The sequence below is a fragment of the Antennarius striatus genome, chromosome 22, assembly GCF_040054535.1.
Source record: "Antennarius striatus isolate MH-2024 chromosome 22, ASM4005453v1, whole genome shotgun sequence".
In the NCBI taxonomy this organism is placed as follows: Eukaryota; Metazoa; Chordata; class Actinopteri; order Lophiiformes; family Antennariidae; genus Antennarius; species Antennarius striatus.
In genome coordinates, this window is record NC_090797.1 from 6,555,993 (window position 1) to 6,574,628 (window position 18,636).

The following is an 18,636-nucleotide window of genomic DNA, read 5'->3' on the forward strand; positions in this document are numbered from 1 at the left end:
CCGCGGCACACTGGCGTCGTGCCCTGAGTGTCCCCTGCCTCACGCCCTGAGACTGCCGGGATAGGCACCGGCTACCCCGCGACCTGCGTTAGTGGATTAAGCGGGTTAGAAGATGAATGAATGAATGAATTTTTAAGTTAATGCTGCTGCAGTTTTAGTCATCTGGAATGCTCACGCTTTTTTAATACAAGTGCTACTTATAAAATTACCAAGTCAAAATGATCTACCTACTACATAAAGGCAAGATATATATATATATATCTATTTATAAATATATAGAGAATTCTTTATGTATAGAATGCATGTCGATGTACCTTACATAGCTGCATGAGCCCATATTGCACAACACAATTACCAGTTGATATACCCTGATTTACAGGGTAATGGATTTTATAAAGACATTAATTCTGGTCTACAATGAATTATTTTAGTGATGCAACCATTATTTGACAGCAAAAGCCAATTTTATTAGTGTGGCATTAGTGTTCACAATGAAAATACTCTTGAATAAATTAAAAAAGAGAGGGTTTTTTCAGTTATTAAACACACATTTTGAACTACTTGATAACAAAATGCTGTATACCTTTTCTTGTAATCTGATGCAACATCACAAAGGCACTAAACGGATTTGGATCTTTTAAACCTAAAATATTGGTAGATTGAGATGCTAACAGGCCTTAAAATAAAATCCATACTAAACTACACCGCAAATGAGGAGAAACTCCAACATACATCCATTCCAAAATACAGATTCTGACAGAAGTGACAAGTAAAGCAAGGCAAACAACCCAATGATGGTAAATAAGGAGCAGCAGAGGGACTGTGTGGTCAGCCTGGAGGCAACCTCTGGACCACACACACACACACACACGCACACATACACACACACAAATACACACACACGCACGCACGCACGCACGCACGCACACACACACACACACACACACACACACACACACACACACTCAAAATAGCAAAATAGACATTTTTCTGAATTTCAATTGAGCATGTGGCATTTTAATTTCAAGCTGGACAAAGCTGTTGTCTGCTTTTCACTGCAGTGTCCAGAAAAATGTTTGTTTAATTGCCTGTAGTTTATAGCCACCATTTTAGAAAATAACTTGAAATTATCACAGTCAGTTAAAGATATTCACATCCTAACTGGAGGGCTTTGAATGACCTCATCTGCAAACTGGTCATAAGACCTGACAAGCAGGTAAAATATTGAAAGTCTCAGAAAAGTGAAAGAAATTGTTGGACGTCATTTTCTAGTGCCAAAAAGGTTAGCCAGATGTGTGTTTGGCATTAAGCATCCTTGAGTAAAGCATCTAATTGAGAAATCACTCAATGATGATGTGTTCCTGTAGACTTTATACTGGGCATCACCCCCATTCATAAGTGTTGAAGAGCCACTCGCTTAAAAACAGAAGAGGGCAGCCCTTCATTACATGTAGTATCCAAAGGAGACACATGGATCAACATCTGAGCACATGGTGCTAAACTACTAAATTAAACCATATGTTTTCATACTTTTTGGGATGATTTTCTCTCCTCTCCAGTCTTGACCACTGTTTCGGTATTTCTGCAGCTCATACTGTCGCTATCTTTTTCCCCTCTTCTTTCTACCAGGGCCTCTGTGAGAACAGCTCAGTGCATAGATCAGCTCCCAGGCTGATGAACAAAGCACAACTTGGTGGGAGTCATGATTTTGAGTTCCACCCCTGGTCATTTTGAGTGTCTTTCATCTGTTGCTGCTAGGATACTTTTTTTCCACATATGAAATGATTTTTTGATTTTATTCCAGTACCCCCACAAGAATTAATATACTTTTCAGATCACAAAAACAGTTATTTGAAGAATTCTCCACAAGTACTTGTGTCTGGGATGTAGTGACTGTTAAATATGAAAAAATCAACAAGAGCAAGAAAGCTTTTTTTCTTCTTATTTTACCTCAACCTGGATGACTGAGAATTTACACAGACATATACAGTGACCCCTCTCGCGGTTAATAGGTTCCAGGAAACACCCGCAAAACGAAATTCTGCGATATAGTATCAAACTATTTCTATTACTATTTACGGTAATTTAAACATTCATGAACCCTCCCCATACTGATATTAAACCACCTTCTATCTGTATTACCTGTTCCCACACTCTTACAAACTGTTTAAAGCATTTTTGTGTCTCATGGAAGTGTGCTGTGTTCCGAGACATTCCAATAGAATGCGCGTCCGGTATCACATGACTACCTTCTAAAAATCTGCGATGAGGTGAAGCCGTGCGTGTTTATGCGCAAATGCGCGAGGGATTGCTGTGTGACAAAAACACATCTCATCTATCTTATCTAATAAAAAATATCCCAACATGAAGCATGTCTTTAATATATTTTTTTATTTCGAAAAAATCTCTGTCTACATCCTTTGCTCTGATTACTGCTTTGCATACTCTTGACATTCTCTCAATGACCTTAAAGAGGTAGTCACCTGAAATTTGGACTCAATAGTCTTGAAGGAGTTCCCAGAGGTGTTTAGCCCTTGTTGGACCCTTTGCCTTTCACTCTGCGGTCCAGCTCACTCCAAACCATCCCAATTGGGATCAGGTCGGTGACAATCTCAAATTTGGACTCATTCCTAGCAGCTATTTACCAGGAAGGCCAGGTTATCTGGTCTTTGATCTCAGCTGCTGTTAACTTGAGATTTCTGAGGCTGGTGACTCGGATGAATTTATCCTGAGAAGCAGAGGTGACACTCAAACACTCAGAGGTGACTCTTGGTCTTCCTTTCCTGTGTCAGTTCTCATGTATGCCAGTTTTGTGGTAGCACTTGATGGTTTTTACAACTCCACTTAGGGACACATTTAGATTAGACTAGATATAATTGAATGATCCCAAACTGGGATGGGCAGAGCGGAGGTTGCAGGATAACTGCAACCTCTGCCCATACGTCATCGATCCTGGTCTTACATATCTTTGGACTTTGTTACTGAGCTGCCACTGTCAAGAGGTTACACCACCATCTTGACAGTGGTGGACAGGTTCAGAAAGGTGGCTCATTTTGTGCCGCTCCCCTAGCTCCTGTCAGCCAAAGACACTGAAGAACTGGCGTAGTGTTGATTTGATATCCCCAGTTCACCTAGGTGTTCTGGAGAGTTTTACCACCTTATTAGAGCCTCCACCAGCCTGTCCTTTGGCTTCCACCCCAATTCTAATGGTCAGTCTGAGAGGCTGAACCAAGAATGGTATATATCCCTCTACCTGGTCTAAGCTGCTGATGTGGGTTTAATATGCTCGCAATACCCTTACCAACTCCACCACAGGGCTCTCCCCCTTGCAATTGCACCTACGGCTTCCAGCTACCACTGTTTCCTGCCCTGGACAAGGATGTACATCCTGTACATCTATTGAGACCTTCATCCACCACTTCTGCCGGACCTACAGTAGACTCATCCAAGCAGAGTGGCCACACTGAGCACTGAGAAAATGAGACATCTGGTCTACGGAGAATTTCCTGATCATGTCACATCCCTTTCTGTCCTCATCTTTGCATCCCAAGGTAGTTGATGAATAACCCCGGTCACAGTTGCTGTGGTAGAAATTCACCACAGCGGGAAGAAAACTTCATATTTGTCTGTTAGAACAATGTTGGATCAATGACACCATTATCAATAAAATAAAACTTATAAGACAATTTAAAAAAATATTTTATGCAGAACTGTAATACATCTATTGTATATCTACTGTATATCTATATCTATATATTTGTCATTATATATTCAAGGCAATGAACAGACACTATATCATCTCCACATAAATCCACCTTTGTTGTAGTCAAGCCTCAGTTACCCACCCCCCAATCCATTCTCTCCCATATACAGTATGTGTTAGTGTACACTCATTTATAATGGGCGTGATTAGTCTCCATACACTGGCCTTCATTAGAACTCTGTCTCCATAACAACCACTGGACCTCTTTGCTGCTTGTCCATTGGGATATCAGCACTTGTCCTCTACTGGTTGATTAAGGTGACCAGACACGCCCACTCTAACGACCTTCATTAGCAGTAAATGGTAATAGTAGATTGAGCTCATGTTTATGTTATGAATATCTGCCACCCTACCAGGATGAAGGTCTAATTCATTTGCCAACTGATCACATATACTGATGAACTTGAAATGTCCCTCAAATAGAAAAGAAATCGTTTAATTTTCTAATACAAGATAACTTTTTTGTGTTGGAATCTGGCATTTAACTTAATTTTCTATACTGAGTGGTGCTTAAATTAATTTGAACCAAACCCTTCTTGAATAATCCTATATCATCTGGGCACTACAAATACCACAATCTTTCTGTTAGTTGCTGTTGCCAAAGATTTGAGTTTTATTATGTCCATTTTTGGTCACAAACAATTGAAAAAAGAACACATAAAAACTGAAGTGAAGAAGTTGGGTGCTTTCTTGAACAGAAAAAAAAATCTGAAAGAGGCTTGGCCAGAAAAAAGAACTTTAAAGTCATCCTAGCGGTTTTTGTCAGCTCTATTCAATATTTATTGTATCCAAAGGCATGTCAGATTATAGAAAAACACTTCTTGACAAGGTTCTCAGAAGTACAGCCAAAAAACTGCCACTGACTAGAAACAATAAAATATGAGTGCATGCTGATATGACAACATGTAAGTGTGGGAATGTTAATAAAAGGACAGTTTACCTGGGGATATTTTGAATAGAGAAGAACTATTCTGAGCTAACAAATACTGTCACACAGTCACACAGCTGCTACAGCTGCTTTGCTTATTCAATAGCCTGCTGCTGTGAGAAGCAGATGTGACCAGATGTTCAGTAAATTGAAAAATGTGGCATAAAAAAATGTTTCAGATCAATAAGAACATTTGAAAAAAGCTATCTCTACTAAAAGCCAAAGCTTTGATTCAATTAGGTTAAGATTCCCTTCACTTACAGGTGAAAGGATGAATTTACTTAATTGAAAACCCTATTCTTCTTGAAGTAACTTTCAGATTCAAAGAACAGCTGAGTGTGAGGCAGAGCCTGCATTAACCAGCAGTTTCGGGTTGATTACATGCAGCTTTACTGTTATTTCTCATTAGTGTACTTCCCACCAGCAACAAGCATCTCCTTTAAAAGCACACAGATCAAGTCAGAGACTAGCCAGTGAACTGAAGCTTTTAGCCACTTGAGAGCTGCAACAGATATTTCCCTCAGGCATTGGGTAAATACTGAACGTCACTGAGAGACCAAGAACACTCCAAATGAGACAGTTAACCAATTGCTAGGCAACGTAATATGCTGGTACTTGTAGAGCTTAAAGCTTGTTGTACTGGCCTTACTTTGCAAAGTAAATGCATTTTGACTGCTTTGAGGTTTGGTTCAGTTACATGCCGATTAGTGGATATTTAGCAGACAAATACTCAAATTTGGCCAAAAAGGGTCAGGACTATTTACAGGTACTCTTCATTTACGAATTCATGGACATATTTATGTCAGAAGAAAATATCTTTCAGTTTTTGCATACTCCATGTGACAGCCTGGTAGACGTCATAGAGAATTCAGCAAAGAGCTTAAGGAATAAAGAAGTATATTGAGATATTATGATTTACTGCACAACCGGCATATACAGTGCACCCTCATTACTCGTGGTTAATGCGTTCCAGGAACCACACACAAATAACCAATTCTGCAATATAGCAACAAACTACTTCTCTTATTATTTACAGTAATTTAATGTTTATGAACCTTCCCAATACTGATATTAAACCACCTTCTATCTCTATTACCTTTTCCAATGCTCTTATCGACTGTTTAAAGCACTTTTGTGTCTCACGGAAGTGCGCTACATTGCGAGACTCACGGACTTGCAGATGCTGTCAGTCAATAGAATGTGCATACGGTATCACGTGACTACCTACTAAAAATCCTCAATGAGGTGAAGTCACGAGTTAATGCGCGAATGCGTGAGGGCGCACTGTATTTAATGCATACTTTAATGCATACATTTATATAATCTATTTATGTATAAACTCTGCCAATGTCATCATGCCAATAAAGGTTTACTACATTTAATTGACGTAAGTAGAAAAATTTGGAATAGAATTAACAGGTCGTTTGTATAATATGCTAGGAAAAACATGATAATCATTACAGAGGAAATGTCGACAAACACAAGGAGCAACGTACAGTCTTTAAAGAGACATGAAATTAATGCCAACTTCCCGTCTGCTACCAAACCTATTGATCCATGTGAAATCCTCAAGGATGTGGCAGGGAGGATGACAAAAAATAAAGATACTGTACACTCTGACCACGTGAGGGAGAAACACATGAAAAAAGAGAGTGTCTGATTTATTCCTGTTACCAGGGTAACCAAGTGAGTTGATGTTGGTCACACCGAGGGGAGGACCAGAATGCTAACACCTATAATTACATGCATACCTAAACACACATAGAAATACAATTATACATCAATGGAGGAAATCACATTAAGATGTCTTTTAAGCTGAAGTTGATGCATTAAAAAAAAGCTTAAAAATACAGTAAATATCAAGTATAGGCAATTTAATCTCCTCTTCTGTTTGATAAATTACTCCAATACCAGTATGATGTTTTTAAACCTGTTTGAATAGACCTTTAAATATTTTTTCCTCATTTGTCCTAAAAAGTTGTCATTTTGGGAGACTTGTGTTTTTTGCCCAACGGCGACAATGTGTGAACTCATCCAGTCAGCATCCTCTTGCTACGCCTCCCTTCTTTTTGCCCGATGCAGTTTCTCTCAACATGTCATCATCACTTCTCTCCGCTCTCCCTCTTGCACTTGCCACAAATCCTCCGAACCCACGCATTTGTACACACCCACACCAACATCAAAATAGAGTTTCTGAATGTGAAACGATCCTGCAAGTTTTCTTCCTATGTCATCACAGACAAACAGGGCCGTAACAAAACAGAATCAGGTTGTGTTCTGATTTGCATGCTACAGGTGGTTGTGTCTCTGTCCGTGATAAAAAAAACTGTGCACAGGTGTGTGCACAAACCTTGAAACAAACATCTTTTTAGCATGCATTTTTAGGGCTGTGTGAACATGTTTGTCTGCAGCTTGATACTGGAGATGTGGCGTAGGATTTCTGTGCGTAGGAGGACCTCACATGGCATCAGTGGGAGAGGCAACGGCAATGAGAAAGGAAAGAGAGGAGATGATACGAATGGAAAGAAATGTAATAAATGAAAGCAATCAAAGTGAAGGAGCAAACTAGTCACCCTAATCAGTCCAGAGAAATTTATGAGATATGTTCAGATACACCAAGGAGAGCAGAAAGAGCCTGGAGGACGGTGAGGTAAAGATTAGGTAGAATGGGATAAAGAAAGATTCAATTTAAAGCATGGAAAAGGAAAGAGAAAAAGAGCATATCCCACCCAAAACTCTCAACATCAGAATCTTACCCGCTTCTGTTTAAAATCCTTTAAAACTCCAAAAACAAACACTCACCATGAACTGGACGTTGTCAAATCCATTAGCAAGCAGGTGGTTCTCATACTGGACCAGGCCGATGGAGTCAAGCCACTGGCCCACGGACTGCAGTGGGCAGCGTGGACCTATGAGGGGGTGGAGGGGCAAACGCTTCAGTAGGGAGTAGCCATCCACGCGGTAGCAGCGGCAGTCCGGCTGAGACAGCTGGCACTGCCACATCATGTTATGGCGGGCAAAGTGGCTGTCGAAAGAGCCCGCCATGGTTCTGACAAGTCTTTTGGCAAGGCAGCAGTAGGAGGAGAATAAACAGGGGAGTTTGTAAAAAAAAAAAAAAAAAAAAAGGGGGGGGTGAACAGAGAAGGAGGAGAAAAGAAGAAAGGGAAGGCTATACTAAAGGCATGGTGAGGATGAAGGAGGTCAGCATGCAAGGGTGCAAGCAGGTAAAGAGTAGGATGTCCAGATGCGGCTTTCCCTGAATCCAGCCGGAGGAAGAACAAGAGAGGGGGTCAGGAACGAAGTTGTATCCAGAAAAGGTGTTCCGTCCTAAATCCTGCTAATGATGGGTGTTGGATAGGAGGAATAGATCCATGAGAAAAAGCAGCAGACTGTGTGTTTGTCGCTCACAGCACAACAGCAGCTTTCTTTTTCAGCTGTTGCGCTCGGTTGGCTGCTCCCCTGTACGTGTGTGTATCCGAGTGAGTGTGTGTCTATGTGTGTGTGTGTGCGTGTGTGTGTGTTTGTGTGCATGTGTGTGTGTGTGTCAGAGAGAGAGAAAGAGAAAGAGAGAATGAGGGAGAGCTGCCTGCGCTGTGGATTTCTCTTTATCAAGTACTCCCACTCTCATCTGTATGCTTCTGCAGCATCCTCTCTTTCTCTCCCTCTCTCTCCCTCTCTCTCAGCGTTGCTTCCCTCCCTCATTCCCTCACTCTATCTTTACCTCTCTCACTCACTTCCCTCTGTCTACCTCCTCTCGGGGTGTCAGTTGTCAGCCTGCCCTCTCTACGTATATCTGGATCGCTCTGATGATAATGGCCATTGGAGCGGCTGCTGCTTCTTTGTCTGCAAGAAGTCGAGCTCCCTCCCACTCACACACAAACACCACGCCGTGTGTATGTATGGCACTGACAGGATTTCTCCATGTGGTAACCATGGTTAGCCGAGGCTTTGGATAGATGAAAAGGCAGTAAGAGGGGAGGAGATCAGAAGGTGGAGGATGTGGGAGTTAACACAGGGAGAGGGTTATGAAGCAGGGGAAAAACAACGGAGAAAACAGGGATTCGTTCTGCACGAGGAAATATAAGAGCACTTTAACTTCCTTATTCTGGTTAGTTAAGGTTTCAGGTCATTTTAGACTAAACCATCATTGCTGGAACGTTACTGAAGTGAATTTTTAACTTGCAGCTCCTGCAAGTGCATTTTGTCACAACCCCACTCTTTTTTGAGGGCTTTGACCCTCAGACTGGGAACCTGAGACTTTATTTATGTCTCAACATTGACCTACTAGATTTTCCCTACTCTCTTGGTTTACCCCTTAATAAATGTATTTACAATATATGGCCGAATTTTTATGTATTTTCTACAACCTGTCCAACAATTTAACTTTCTTTTTAACCTTTCTTACCTGTAACTGTGTACTAAGCCCTAATCTTATCAACACAGTGAAAATCAATATCAATGATGGCTAAAATGACTAAACCATGACCGTCATTTTAATAAATCAGAATGATCCTTAAGTCAGTATTTCAGGGTAATTACCTGACATGTCCTTGATGTCCAGTCCGCTGCCTATTCCTGCCCCAATGGAACTCATTATCTTGTCAATCTGAGCAAGTGGGAGACAGAGGAGTCAGCGCCAGACTTACAGGGGAGTACTGCGTGTGCTATTCAAAGTAATTTCCTAGTCATAAGGCTAGCTGGTATTACAGGACTCAAGTGTCATAGATCATGATCATTGCACAGGCTAGTAAAAATTTCAAATATTCAACCGGCAAAATGAAAGAGCACAGACATGCTGAAGGAAGGAAGAGGATGACTGCGTTAGAGGGAGACGCTTCCAGCTGTCTTTTTCCTGATTCTGGACATGCTGTTATCTACTGAGCTATTCAACCTGCACATCCATCATTCAGGACCACTAGATCATCACGGGTCACTGGAAACTAGCCTTGCCAGGACTGGTTTGAGATGTTTGCAAGATCTGACAAATAGTGTTTGAGGGATGAATCAACAGGTCGCAGTTCCTGCATTAAGTCTCTAAAAGCAAACACGCTTCAAATCTGATGTACACAACCAGGAGGTTAGTGGTCCTGCTGAACAAACAGTGACAATTCACTATTGACAAAACAAAAACAAAAAAACTTGCATGCGCAATAGATTAAATGATGGGAAATTGTTAACAAATTTCCCCACTGTGGGACAATGAAGGTTTATTATTATTATTATTATAACTCCTTGGTCTTATTTCACAGTTGCATCCTTTCCATTGTTGGTTATATGGAATATCAGTGGATGTTAAAAGTTATTTTCTTGTAACCGTTGCATCCAGACACTAAGACATGTGAGAAATGTTGCTTTCCTGTCATATGGACACAACTAGGATGATATAAATTTAGATGTGATATTTTTTATTGCCGACTGTTCATTTTCATCAAAATAACCTAAAATCAGCAATTTTCTAGCTAAAGCCAGATCAAAGCAGAAATATGTAACTTACAGAGTCTTAATTATGCCTGGAGCACAAATGGTTACGGATATCTTCAGATCACTGACTGTTGTGGGACATCCCTTGCTAATAATGCAAGTCTTTGCAAGGCATGCGCCGCAAATAGAACAACTTTGTGATTTTCTTCCCTCCCTCTGGGATTCCCTTGTATCACTCCAGGTTCCCTCAAGCAATCTTATCTCATCCTCCCCTTGAATCCAATTAAACAGGAAAGGTCACCTTAATTGCTGCGAATTACAGAGTATTCCATATGGTAATTCATCACCATCAGTGGGTTATTAGCTGCATTGAGAAAATAATGCACACATGGCAAAGCACTCACAAACGCACTCCCCTCTATTTAAAGTAGAGACACCAACTGAATTGTCTTTATTATTAGAAAGTAAAACGTATGAGAGCCTTCATTTTGAGCACAAATAATGAAAGCATCAGTTTGCAAAAGTCTGCTGTCTGTTGCGTAAAAGATCGGTGAGCAGAAGATAATGTGTCTGCGACCAACAGTTTATAAAGGGGTGAGAACCAGCAGTGGATCAAATCTGTGTCAGAGATTTTATTATAAAAGATGCCTGGGGCACCAATGCACTAGAACCAAAACACTCAGCACCCTCAACCTCCGCTCACCACCCTCAATAAGTGCTTTTTAGTATTATGTCTGGTCATCCCTGCAGCTCCAGTGCTGGTTACAGAAGAAAATCAGTGTGGGAGTATGTTAAATTGGCTCTGGAGTTCCTTCTGTTAGCTGAGTGGATTTCAAAGGGAGAAAAGTCTACAGTGGATGACCAGATTTCGGACATACATGTGTGACAGTAAAGGGGCTGATCAATCCTTCTTTCATATATCATTTTAACAAAAGCTCTTCCTACCTCTTCCCACTCAGCAGTGAAGGAGGGTGTTCTCTCCAATTTTCCCGCTTGGGTGGCCCCTTCTCCTGGGCTGGGACGGGATTCAGACCCCCAGGAATGCTCCTCCTGGAGAAGAGGAAACCCAACAATTTGTTTTAGAGAAAAATCAAACCACAAATAAAGGTTGCCAAATAGTTCACACTGGAAAAAATGGACAATCGAGCCTTCTAACTGTTTAGAGTTATATGAGAGCTCATCAAAGTTTCATTCATAACGAGCCATGCTCAATCAAACAGAATACGTATTCGGCTTATGATTTATTTACCAGGAATTTAAGAAAAAGTCTCACAAAATGTGCTGCACAGCAGGGACTGTGGCCCACTTTACTGAGTTATCTAATTGCTTGGACTGGATTCCTGTGCCTTTCTGAAGTAACTCCAGACGATAAAGCAAGATGTAAGTTGTCTCTGCTGCTGTATAATTAATGCAAAAGAACATTTACATTGAATGCATTTGCTTTAATGGCTGACTGAGGGCTGAGTGTTCGGTTCTGACCCACGCTTGTGTAACTTTTAATAAAAGGGACATTAAATGTCTCATCAGAGCAAAATATTATTTAAAAACACATTTGCAAGGCCTTATTATCTAAATCATACTCTTGATAATTTATTGATTGTGCATTTTTCATGCACAATCAATAAATTATCAAATTGAAATTGTTGACAAAATAATCTAAAATCAAGATTCAAATCCTGAGACATAACTGATCAATTATATTGATTCAGCATATTATCACCAAGAAGAAACTGCTCAAGAACAAAATGTTAAAATTAACAACCAAATGATGTAAAACAAAAGAGGTAAATGTGATGAAATATGACCCTTCAGGGTTTTTTTGTTAGCCATGCATCCAAGAAACTGCTTTTAGCCATTTGACTGGTGCAAGAAACTTTCAAGAATCACTGACCTGTATGGGTGATACAGCTGCCAGGTTCGAATCAGACTTGGACAGGGACTTGGACAGTTGCAGGTCCATCACACTGCGGGGCATAGACCTCATCCTCCCAAGGGTGCAAGCCCTCTCTTCGTAACCAGCACTTGACAAACTACCCTTAGGTAAACTTCCTGTCTTGATCCCCTGGAGCTCTGAAACGTCCCCGTTTTGACCCGAGTAGGAAGAAGGTGGACGTCCCAGCATAGACCATCCACAAGGAGGATCTGCTTGCTCACAGTTCTTTGGATGGGGCTGGTCCTGGTTGACCCTGGTGTGGAAGATAGTCCGGTACACCACCTGTGGCTTCTCGCTACCGGTTGACTGAAGCAATGACTCGCCTGCTGTTCTGGCAAGAACTTTGGCAGGTCCTTCTCCAATCACGATGTTGAACTCTGGGGTCTGCAGCAGGTTGCTCTGAGCATCTGTAGAGGCATACTTGAGGGGCTTGGGGTTGTAAAGATGATAAAGTGTATCAGGGTTTTCACAAGCTGGCGAAGAGCCATGAAGGAGGCCTGCAAACTCCTCTGGGATGTGGCTTTTCCTGTGCTCCTCTGATGGAGCACTGAATGTGGCAGAAGTGCAGGAGGGAGGGTGGGGAGTTGGTTCTCGATGGTAGGATGTGTCGTCTGCAAATACAGAAACATTACTGATAAGGATAAAATCATAAAATACGATCCGTTGCAAAAGTGATAGACACAGATGAACCATACAAAGATAGCATGAAACAGAATGGAAATTTACACTCACTGCACGAACTGAAAGCACTATCCAACATTTAAAATAGCACCGTAAAATGTTTCGTACTTAAAAAAAGAGAGAGAGAGGAAAGAGAGTCAAAAAATCCTGCAAAGCAACAAAGGCAGTAAAAAGGTAGATAAGAACGAGGTAATACATCTGTTGCTTTCCCGTGGAAAAGCTGTTTGTTTTCCTCCAGGGAAATGGAGGAACTCCTGACTGATTGTACACCTCTGCTCCTCCACTGTCTGGGTGCAAAAGTGCGTGTTTGGGTGTGTGAAGTTGTGCATGTATGCATGAGCTCATTGGGGCAGACGCTCGTACACCATTGAACGAATGCTTTCGTGGCCCACTCACTGTCTGTGTGCAGTGGAGCAGAGGAAAAGCTGATGAAAGCTGCTCTTGATTCTCTACATATTCTTGTTTGTGTAATTGCAAATGCACATCTGTGTGTTTCCTTGCTGTGTACGACTGCTACTCACTCGTCAATATGTTAACGCTTATGTTCACTCCGCAAACAAGTTACACCTAAAAGCAGAACGACTCTTGCATATTTAAAAAAAATGTGCCCATCCTGATACAAAGTGCAAAATAACATGTATTATTTATTATTTTCCTTTGATTATGATTTATCCCACTTTGCCGGAGCAGTGAAGCTCTCAAACTCATAATGAAAAATCTACTCAATTTAAGATCCTATCAAAGGAAATTGATTATGTTACAGTGAGATTAAGCATGTAGATAGGCTCCTGGGGAACCGTTCCGCTTCTATTTAATTGTGTTTTACAAATAAAGGCTCTTAAAAATTAAATTCTAAATTATTAGAGACAGAACAACAGGATGAATCAAGCAAACAGGAATAAAAAAAACTGAGTAATAGATGGAAGTATTGTGCATAATGAAGTTCATACAGTATGAAGGATCTCTTCTCAGTATATTAAAAGATCATGCCAGAGAGTTTGTCAGTTATCCTTACAGATGCTGCAGTCATTGCTTTTATGCTGCTAGCAGATGAAATAATGCGGTACAGACAATGAAAACAGGTCTATTTGTAGACACAAAGATTTGTTTGTATTTAACTAGCCCACTTTCCCAAATCTGCCTGAAGGGGACACACAATCTGATTTGGATCAGGAAAAACTAAAAAAAAAAGAAGAAAAAAAAAGAAATTATGTGGGGAGAAAAAGAAAGAAGGATCCCTCAGGAAGAGCCACAGCTGAGAGTGTCATTTATTACACGGACAGACATGAAATAAATGACACGTCTATAGAGAATAGACCATAAAAGGAAATTAGACACCATTAGGATTACAGTATTATGGATGCATTCCATGTTTTATAGCTCAAAGAAAAAGAGAAAGGACAACATTTGGCCCCTCAATGTCCAAAAGATGCCTAAAAATCAAATATCGGTGTGATGTATAATCATCCTTATCATCATTATTTGTCCTGATAATTTAGGGTGCACTACTTTAGTTTGGATTAATTTGTTCTGTGCAATAAATTACCATTTACTCAATTCAAATGATAATACGCCATAGATTTACTGTCAGATTTGTTTGCATTGTTCTGTTGCCTGGAACCTCTTCTCCCCTCATACAGTCTCTGCCGTCAGTCAGTTTTAGCTTGTGCTTCAGTACTGTCATTTGCTCATTCAGTCAAATTCTCATTTTTGTTAGAGATTTGCATGAGGAAATGTAATTGTCACTAAGTGGTATCATCCGATGACAGCCACTCTCGCTGCGGTGAAATAAAAGTGGGAGAATATTCTGAAAATGAAAATAACATCAGTCCTTGAGAGAAGAGCCAGTTTTTATTATTCCAAATTTGAAAAATTCCTGTGCCTCAAGAGTCAGCTGTGTTAAAAGTATGAAACACCCGTTCATAGTGTGAAAACTAGACACTCATTCAACTGAAATTGTCTTCATTCACTACAGAATCTGGGTGACTAAATAGCTAAAAGATCATTGCTATGATACAGTATTACCACTGCTTCTTCTACAAAATTTAAATGTCATGTGATACTGGCGTATCACTCTGTAGTCTAACAGCACATAAAATTACAACATGGCAGGCTCATAATATACATTTTATTAAGATGCTGGAAATCAAATCAAAGGTAAGCATGAAGAGAAAGTTCCACCATTTTGGCATATAAACAAGGTACAATATATTTTTGATTTACCATTAATTATTTCAATATGTGCTTCTATCATACTTGCTGTTTGTTTCCTCTTCCAGTCTTTAATTACACTCTCCACGCTTCCACTCTGCTTAAAAAATGAGAACCATTTGCAAGCAACAGGTGAGCCTGCAGGTCACTATGGAAACAAAGAGCCACAGTATCTGGTCCAGCTTTTTTGGTTGGCTAAGCATCTTTAGTGTTTAGATTTTTTTGTAATGTTTGCTGAGTAAATAAATCAGGTATCAAGAGAAATACATTTTAAATCAGCTGAATTGGTATTGACAAACTGGCTAGACAAATAAAAAGATGGATAATGCTGTCGCAGCCTAATTTGTCTTAACTCAAGCAGGGCCGTCTTGTTTCTCTCATTCCTTGCCAGCAAACAATCGATAGTCTTCCTTAATGTTTTGTTTAAACTTTCATCATCGATCCGCTACTGAAACTGCAGAATTCTATGCAATTTCTGTGCATGCATGTGAGTGAAAGGGAAGTGTGTGTGTGTGTGTATGTGTGTGTCTTACCTGGGCTTCAAAGGTAGCATCACCTAAAACTAAGGAGCTGCCAAAACGAATGTCATGTGCATTTCTATTAGCTTGCTACCCTGCATCTGCACTGAAATGCATAGGACTAGTGTCTGAGAAAGAGCAGTTGCATCACTCTGCATACCTACATCTTTTATTATGGGAGTCATATGCAATAATTCACACATACAGTACACAAACAAGTTGTTGCATGTAGCCGCGCAGCCCAAAGACAAGCAGCAATGTACACTGTTGACTGTGGAAAAAATGAAAACATTTGTGTCAGATGTATTTATCTGTAACATAATTGATTTTGTTAATGCTCCCAAAACTCACGTATCAGTGGAATACAGGCAGAAAAAAAGTGAGTGGGTGGAGAGAAATAGATAAATAGAGAATTAGTAGGATTGATCTTTTACTCCATGTAAAAAAAATCATGCTTTCATTTAAAAAATTGTAACAATGTATAATGTTCAAAATTAAAAAGTACAACCTATTACCATGGTTCATAAATGTGTCAAGTTCGGTTGAGATAAATAATCAGATAAGTCAAACACACAACCTGACTACACACTCCTGTCATTTAAAAACAAAACTAACATTAAGGCCTCTATATTACACATTACACAGTTTATATTGTGTCTAGTTGTGTTATCAGGAAATTGCACACATCTGTGCTCCCATAGGAAGATTTCATAATGTATGATAAATCAATAATAAAAAATGATGGCTCAGGATAACAAAGCATTGATTGATTGCATTGATGATAGAAATATTTCTTCACAGAAATGATGACAATACAGTTGGCATTTGGTTAGCCTAGCTCATAAAAATAAAAACAATGAAAACTGATAAGCAGCTGAAGGGTTTATCAGTATATCTGGAGCTTTGATAGTAAAGTACAGACGAAAAGGAAGGAGTCTGTCTGCAGTGGCATAAAAACTTTATATCTGGATTTAGACCATAATAAAGTAATGAAGAAGAACTACGAAGCTGCCATTGAGACAAATCTAGTTTGGTCAGCTGTAGCTAGGTGGAAATGTAGATGAGATAAAATAGTGTTTGCTTTAGAAGTTAAGAATGATAGTCCAAATATATCAGAACTGCTATGCAGATATGAATACAGTTTGAATACCTACAAGCTCTGGTCATTCCTTCAATATCTTCCTGAGCACAGATCACAAGACGCAATATTCAATAACATTAAAATGTAGTTTCTGGACTCTTCTGAAGCCCAACCAGCCAACACACACTTTAAAAGTTCAACTTTCTTCTCACTCAGGCTGCAGCAGAAATAAAAGTGTAACTAATAACATTAAGAGTAGCTGATCCATTCAGACCCCGCCTTAAGACACGACTGTAAACCTGCATGTAGGAAGTCAAAGTCCTGTCCATTACACATTTAAATGGAATCATTTCACAGTTAACAGTGTCGACTGTATTTGTGCAGGTTCTCCTTTAACAACTCACAGTCATAAAAAAGGATTTAATGCTCACAAACAAGCATCAACACTAGCAGGGCTTTCTAACATCAATGACTGATTTCACAAACAATTTTACAATTTTATGTTTAAAAGGCTATTTTCCAAGATCTTCGTGTCTCTCTACTATCTACTATTTGCGTAAAAGGAAAATAAGAGGAGGAGGGGAAGCATTGGGAGGTGGTCAAGAGCATGGACAAATAAAAATAAAAAGGAAGGATAACGCTGCACATCGAGTCAAAATGTCTGTTGATGTGATTAAGCGCTTTGTAAATAAAAGTTGATTGAAGTTGATTGTAAGAAAAAATGACAAGATATGGGGGTGAGCAACGTATGTTGAAAAAGGCATGTTCAAGTGGATCGTCTGAGAGTTATGGAGAGGAAAGCTGGAGCAATACTGCGAGACAGAAAAGAAGACAAATGGCAGCAAGGCTGGGAGAAAGTGAGTGGGCGGGCAGAGAGCATATAACAGTGAATGGTGTGGAGAAAGAGAGATAGAGGGCAGAATGAGAGCTCAATAAAGTGACTGGAGAAATAAGGGAGTGACAGGATGAAGGATTGAATAATAAGGGGGTGTAAAAGGGACAGGAATTAAAGAGTAAAGGTACAGAGCTGGAGGTGATATGTCAAAATGGGAGTACGGTTTGGCCTCGTACGATGTAGAAACCCTCCACCAAAAGGACGCGATATTACATAACATCTTAATACCTAGCAGATCTGTAGATACAGGACTGACACACACATTTCTCTCATGGAACACCCAGAAAATGATTACAGCCTTTGTCAGCAACAAAATAAAAAACAGCCAGTAATCATTCCTTGTCTCTGCTCTGATCCCATCCCCTACTAAGAGGGTGATGAGCTCCTTGACCTCAAGCTTTCTTGGCAATTTGAAGATTTTTTCATCTGATGGTCTTGTTTCTTGGGTTTGGCTGCTGAGAACTACTATCTTCTTTTGAAATGTCCTGATTGTGGGCCGCACATATGTCTTTACATTTCACACCCAACATCCTGTCGTACTTCCTCGACAACTTGCTATATTTCTACAGTTCGCTCTTGGTTATTGATATTTTTATTTTCCTTTAGTTCTACAACATTTAAGATCCAATTTGTGCATCATTTTATATTGCTTTGAGTTTTGCTGACATCTTAATGCATCTCTGTCTAACACTGTATTACCTTGTTGTTTTCCGTACGTAAATCAGATAGCAAGTCTTCCGAATGCTATTCTTTGTTGTTGAAAGGTGCTTCTCAAATCAACATGTCTTGTCTTTATCTTTCTGTTGACAAATTACGCAAATGTGAACCGGAGAGTGCACACAGACACACAAACACTGAACACACCCTCTCTCTGCATGTGACTGCATGGTGGCAGGAGGGGCAGGGAGATAATCAACCATCTGATAGCATTGTGTTCATTGCTCCGTCTCCTGTGGTGCCGCACTGACTGTTATTAAAAACTATGGAGTAATATCTGAGCTGTCAGTCATTCCAAAGATTTAAGACCGATCTATATTTCCTCATCGCCTCAAGCTTGGTAAACTCCTTATCAGGTCTCTGAGCCTCAATAGCAAAGCTAACATTGGTGCAAACATCAAGCTGGTTCTGTAGAAGTGGCCAGCCGCTTGGATCAATGATAACAGGAAATAATGTGGAAAGCAACAGAAATACAATGCTTAAGATGT

General features: G+C 40.0%; 1 protein-coding gene across 3 annotated transcripts in view; it reads right to left on the reverse strand.

Moving 5' to 3' along the window:
• The window catches only part of anks1b (ankyrin repeat and sterile alpha motif domain containing 1B), a 175,281-nt gene that overhangs the window by 39,772 nt on the left and 116,873 nt on the right, over positions 1-18,636 (reverse strand). For all 3 annotated transcript variants that reach the window (XM_068306593.1, XM_068306592.1, XM_068306591.1), the window contains exons 14-17: positions 12,004-12,656; positions 11,058-11,162; positions 9,231-9,297; positions 7,494-7,600 (exon numbers count right to left, since the gene is read on the reverse strand). In XM_068306593.1, coding sequence (XP_068162694.1) covers positions 7,494-7,600; positions 9,231-9,297; positions 11,058-11,162; positions 12,004-12,656 — 932 coding nt within the window. The remainder of the gene's footprint in view (positions 1-7,493; positions 7,601-9,230; positions 9,298-11,057; positions 11,163-12,003; positions 12,657-18,636) is intronic.